The following is a 5,310-nucleotide window of genomic DNA, read 5'->3' as shown; positions in this document are numbered from 1 at the left end:
CCGTGGTGGCCGGCTCCTCCGGCATCCCATTTTCCTGGCGGGCACGGGCGGGCGGCGGCGGGCTGTCTCTCCGCAGGGAGTTGGAGCGTGTCACCGACATGTTCTCAAACTCATCCAGCAGCAGCGTGAGCGCCCCATCCTTGGCACCTTTGCTGCCCCGCACGATGGTCTGGGGTCCCAGTCAATGGTGGGTGGGGGCCCAGCAAGGAGTGGGGCACACAGGACGTGCATCCGACACGTGGGGACAGGACAGCACGACACACACAGAGACAAGACAGAGACGCAATGAAGAGATGCCATGGAGTGACAATGGCATGGGTGGTGCGGCCCCTCCCCTCCCTGGGGACGCAGCTGCAGAGGCCGGGGGAGTGATCCCCATGGCCAGGCTGCTGCCCCCTGGGCTGGGTGGGACCCTGGGGAGGCACCCTTTGTTTTTCTCCTGTTCCCCACACTGGCAGAATAGTCCTGCCCTGTGGGGTTGGGGGAGGGAGGGCAGAAGCCAACCCATCCCCATCCCATAATCAGCCCCGAGGACTGCAAATGACAGGGAGCTGGGGCCTGGCCTGGCACTTCCTCCCCTGTGGGCGCCAGTGTTCTTTAGCCCCAAAACCACACTCTGCTCCCATGAACAACAAGGGCTGGGGGACAGGGAGGGTCAGAAAGGCCTGGTCCCAAACTACAGGGCAAGGGGGTCCCAGGAGCCGGGTGGCAAATACAAACGCAGGTGGGGACCAGGCAGAGCGTCCAGTGCATCCCAAGTCACCCTGTCCCCACCCTCCGTGGTCTGAGTCGTGTCCTGCAGGACCCCTCTGTCCCCGCCCCATTTCCAGGCACACGGGTGTCTCCCCACCACGCCCCCACCCAGGGCCTCTGCTGGCTGCTCCCTCTGCCCAGAACATCAGCTCTCAGGGTCACCGTGGCTCCCTCCCTCCACTCCTTCAGGTCTTCACTCAAAACTCAGCTTCTCAATGAGGCTTCCGCTGGCCACCCATCATCTAAAATGCCAGCCCCTGCCCTGCCTGCATTCTACCCAGAGCGCCTGACAGCAGCTGATATAGAGCACGCAGGCATCTGTCTGCTCCCGGCTCTGCCCAGTGCACGCTCTGGGCAGGGATGGTTTTTTCCTGTCTGCTTCAGGTCCTGCTACATCTCAGCACCTAGACCAGCATCTGGCGCACAGCAGGGGCTCCGTGAACTTTTGCTAAACCACGGAGTCAGTGAGGCGGCTGTGCAGAGGCCACGGTGAGCTGAGAACATGGGCCCTGCTGACAGGGACCCTGCCCGGGGTTCAGATATCCTCCAGCCGGAGGCCTGCCTCTAATGTGCAGAAAACACTGACGCCACAAACCCGTGGTCTGCCGCTGCCCTGCCTCTCCTGGCTGTGGCTGTCTGCCTGAAGCCGGGCCTTGCCCAGGGGCCCCAGGAAAGCAAGGTGGACACTAGGCCAGTCTTTGCTCTTAGAACCGGGAATTGAGGCTAGGAGCGGTGGCTCATGCCTATAATCCCAGCACCTGGAGACCAAGGATCACCTGAGGTCAGGAGTTTGAGACGAGCCTGGCCAACATGGCGAAAACCCATCTCTACTGAAAAGACAAAAACTAGCTGGGCATGGTGGTGGACACCTGTAATCCCAGCTACTCGGGAGGAAAATCACTTGAGGCAGGAAAGTCACTTGAACCCAGGAGGCGGAGGCTGCAGCTAGCCAAGATGGCGCCATTGCACTCCAGCCGGGGAGACAGCAGGAATGTGTCTCAAAAAAAAAACAACAAAAACAAAAACAAAAACAAAGAAACAAAAAAAACACACAAAAAAGCACAGGGGGTTGAGAGGGCCCTGGAAGGCCTGAGGCCCGGACAAGGGCAGCAAACACAAGCGCCCATGGGGCCCCAGGACAGTGCCGGCCATGAGGCCCTGTGCGTGAATTCAGGTGTCCTGCCTCCTGGTGGGACCGCCACAGGCAGGCCTCATATCTGGCAAGCCAGGCAGGAGCTGGGTTTTTGGAGACACCTTGATGTGGGTCAAAGCCTACATGCAACTGGCCACAGAGCCAGGCAGGGTGTGGAGCTGAGACGGGTCGGGTGTGGCCTGCGGCCCAGAAGAGCCAGTACCCGGCCTGCAGAGGCCACTGCCACTCGGCTCCAGCTGATCTGTCACCAGATGCCAGAAACGGCCTCGGAAGTGGTCTGTCACTTTTTCAGTGGTGGCAAAGAAGTCAAAGCATTCAAAAGCGTCCTGTGTGGGCCACATGGAACCCTCAGTGGGCCATCACACTGAGCTGCACTTGTGTCTACAGCCAATTTGTGGGCCCTTGGGGCTCCTCCCCGCCAGGCCGGGCTGGGCACCCGGAAGGGTGAGTCCCCAGGCACACCCATCTCCACCCGCTGGAAGCAAACCTGGCCGAGCTCCCCCTGGCCTGCGGCCCCTCCCTGTCCCCACTGACCACGGGAGAGAGTCCAGGCTCCAAGGCTGGCTTCTGAGGCTCAGCAGGGGCTCAGGCCAGGCCAGCCTCGTGCGAGGCCACACCCAGACACCGGCTCCACAACTCTCACCATTTCACATGGAGGCAGGAGAGGGGGTAAGAGCATGGGCCTTGGAAACAGACATTGGTTCAAATCCCAACCTTGCCATTTTGCTCTAGATGGCAGGAAAAAAAAACCCAAAACCAAAAAGCCCGTGTTTCACAGGCGTGATTTCCCCTACTAAAGCCCGGCTTCCCCAGCGCCTGCTGGAACTCCTCCTCCTCCTCCTCAGCTCTGGGCTCCGCCTCGCTGTCCCCTCCTCCCAGAAGCTTGCCTGGAGCCCTGGTCTGGGTCAGGTGCCTCCTCCGGGCTTCCCCATCCAAGCCCTGACCACTCGGGGCTGTCACCCTCTGGGAATGGGTCTGTCTCCCACTGCCACGAGCTCTGGAAAGGCTCAAGAATGTGATGGAGTGTGGTCTGGGGCACAGCAGCGTGGCCCCCGGGGTAGGGGTGTCTGGGAGACAGCAGAGCTTGGAGGCTGGTGTGGGGGCTGTCGGATGGGCCATGGGGGATGCAGGTTGGGGTGGCATGGGTTCTCAGAACTTGGAGCCAGTGGGTGGAGGGTGAAAGGCCAGCGCTGGGCCCAGGATCAGGGTTGAAGGCTGGGGTGTGTCTGTTTCCATGTCAGTGAGGAGGTGTCAGTCACAGGGTCGAGTGTGGGGTTGAGGGCCGGGGCCACTCGGGGCTGGGGGTGGGCTGGGGGAGGTAGTGGTGGCTGCCGCATACCTTGGGGGCCCCGGGCTGGATGGAGGTGATGCAGGCGGGGTCGATGAGGGGCTTTGGCCGGCGAGCCGACTCCTCGATCAGGCTCTGCCACTGGCGGGGCAGCCCCGTGAACTTCTGCTCATGCTGGTCGAAGCCCGTGTGCACGCGGTGCTCGAAGTTGGACGGCGCGGAAATCTCCACCCGCTTCTTCCTCTTTCCAAACATGATTCCGGGCGGCTCGGTGCGGCCTGCGGGAGGGAATCGTGGTGGGTGAGTGAGAGCCTGCCTGTGTCTCTTCCTCCTCTGCCCTGCCCTGTCCCTTCCAATCTCATCTTCCACCGGAACCAACAGGAGGCAGGTGCCTCCTTCCAGGTCTCCCTGCTCACCCCCTGCCCCCATCTGTGTGGCACACGCAGCCAGAGGGCGCCCGTGAGCACCTGAGCCGCCATGTCCCTCTGCTCAGAACTTCCCTGCCGCTCTGTCTCCTGCGGGCCCACAAGGCCCCATCACCTCTCTGTTCTCACCCCTTGGAGACCTCGGGGCCTTTGCACAGGCTGGCCCCCCTGCCAGGAGCTCACTTCCAGTGTCCGCACAGGGCTCCCCGTCTCCTCCTTCAGTTCTCAGAGCAGCAGTGACTCTTTCCCTGACCACCCCAAGGCAAGCAGCCCCGTGTCCCGCCGTCCCCGCTCCACATCACCGTCACAGCCCAGAAATCCTGTCTGTTGTTCCGTCTTAGGTTGCCGAGGGCAGCATCCACACCACTGCGCCAGAATGTCAGTGCTACCTTCTGGCCAGGTCTCATCTGCCCCGCTTCCCCACGTCCCCCGCTATGCCTGGTACACGGTGTGTACTCAATGGACGGTCACTGCTGCCCTGGCCACAGCCACCGCCGCTGGTCCAGCCCTGAGTCTGGGCTCGGGACGCACACACCGTTGGATATTGCCTCAGCACAGGGTTACTGAGCCCCTGGGGTAAGAGGGCACCCGGGCAGCCTTGCCGCGACACTCCCCTATCTTCAGGATCTGTGGTCTTCAGTCCGGCCCTTGCCATAGTACCAAGCACACAGCAAACGCTCGACCAAAGCCACTTTAAAAAACAAAGGGGCTGAGGGGGAGACATGCTGATGGCGGCATCTCATAGACAGCCCGGAGAAAGATGGGAACGGGAGCCAGGCGGCCAGAGTTTGACTCTCCACCACATGCTGCCGTGACCTTGGGCAAGTGACAACCTCTGTGTGCCATGGATGAACCCCCACAGGGCTGCTGCGAGGGGTCATGGGTGACAGGGAGCCAAGAGCTTGGTGCAGGGCTGGGCAAACGCGGGGGGCCTGTCGGTGGGGGCCACTGTGATGGCCGGGGCGGCTCCCAGTGTCTGTGGGAGGAGGGGCCCAGTTCCTGCTCCCCCGGAAGGCCCCACCCCAGCTGTCCCAGGCCTGGGCCCTGGAGTCGCACACACCTGGTCTGATGCTGGTGGGACAGAAGTGCCCTCAGGCGGGTGACCACTCCTCTAGAGGCTTCGGGTTACTCATCTGTAAAATGAGAGGAATGCATCCGTTCACTCATTCACTCATTCACTGAGGAATAACGCAGCAATGGGCCTCCTCTGCGGCCACCGCAGCGGCCCCGACAGCCTCTGACCTCATGGGAAGTTCGTGTGGGGCAGACAGACCTGTCCCCGTGCAGCAGCAGCCCAGGTGGTCAGGGCTGGGGGACGGGAGCACGGGACCCAGCCTGGAAGGACGGCGGGGTGGGCAGTAGGGAGGCTTCCCGGAAGAGGGGAACAGTTGAGACCAGAGGACGGGGGGACACGCAGGTGGAGTTTCTGTTCTGTCTTGTTCCCAGCTGGCTCCCCAGAGCCTGGCACAGTGCGCAGCCCAGAGAGTCCTGTGGTCCTAGTGAGAGGACAGAGGACGCGCAGATGCATGTGGCCCCTCCACACCTGCTTCTCTGCCCAGCTCAGGCTGCCTTCATGGGAGCAGCCAGGAAAGGTGAGGCCCTGGCCAGAGCTAGGACCATCGATGGGAGCCAGCCAGGGGAACCGGTTTGGCAGTGGGAACCCTGTGGGAGGCGGGTGGGGACCCGGCAGT

The 5,310-nt window shown here is 62.3% G+C and overlaps 1 protein-coding gene across 1 annotated transcript in view; it reads right to left on the bottom strand.

Moving 5' to 3' along the window:
• PAK4 (p21 protein (Cdc42/Rac)-activated kinase 4) overlaps nucleotides 1–4,738 on the bottom strand; it is a 13,637-nt gene extending 8,899 nt beyond the window's left edge. The window contains exons 1-3 of the mRNA XM_011973412.1: nucleotides 4,680–4,738; nucleotides 3,246–3,472; nucleotides 3–169 (exon numbers count right to left, since the gene is read on the bottom strand). Of these exons, the coding sequence (XP_011828802.1) occupies nucleotides 3–169; nucleotides 3,246–3,449 (371 nt within the window). The 5' untranslated portion in view covers nucleotides 3,450–3,472; nucleotides 4,680–4,738. The remainder of the gene's footprint in view (nucleotides 1–2; nucleotides 170–3,245; nucleotides 3,473–4,679) is intronic.
• Nucleotides 4,739–5,310: the final 572 nt, after the last annotated feature.

This window comes from Mandrillus leucophaeus, unplaced genomic scaffold (assembly GCF_000951045.1).
Source record: "Mandrillus leucophaeus isolate KB7577 unplaced genomic scaffold, Mleu.le_1.0 Scaffold137, whole genome shotgun sequence".
Lineage (NCBI taxonomy): Eukaryota > Metazoa > Chordata > Mammalia > Primates > Cercopithecidae > Mandrillus > Mandrillus leucophaeus.
Note: the sequence above shows the minus strand (reverse complement) of the source record. Positions and strands in the feature narration are given on the sequence as shown.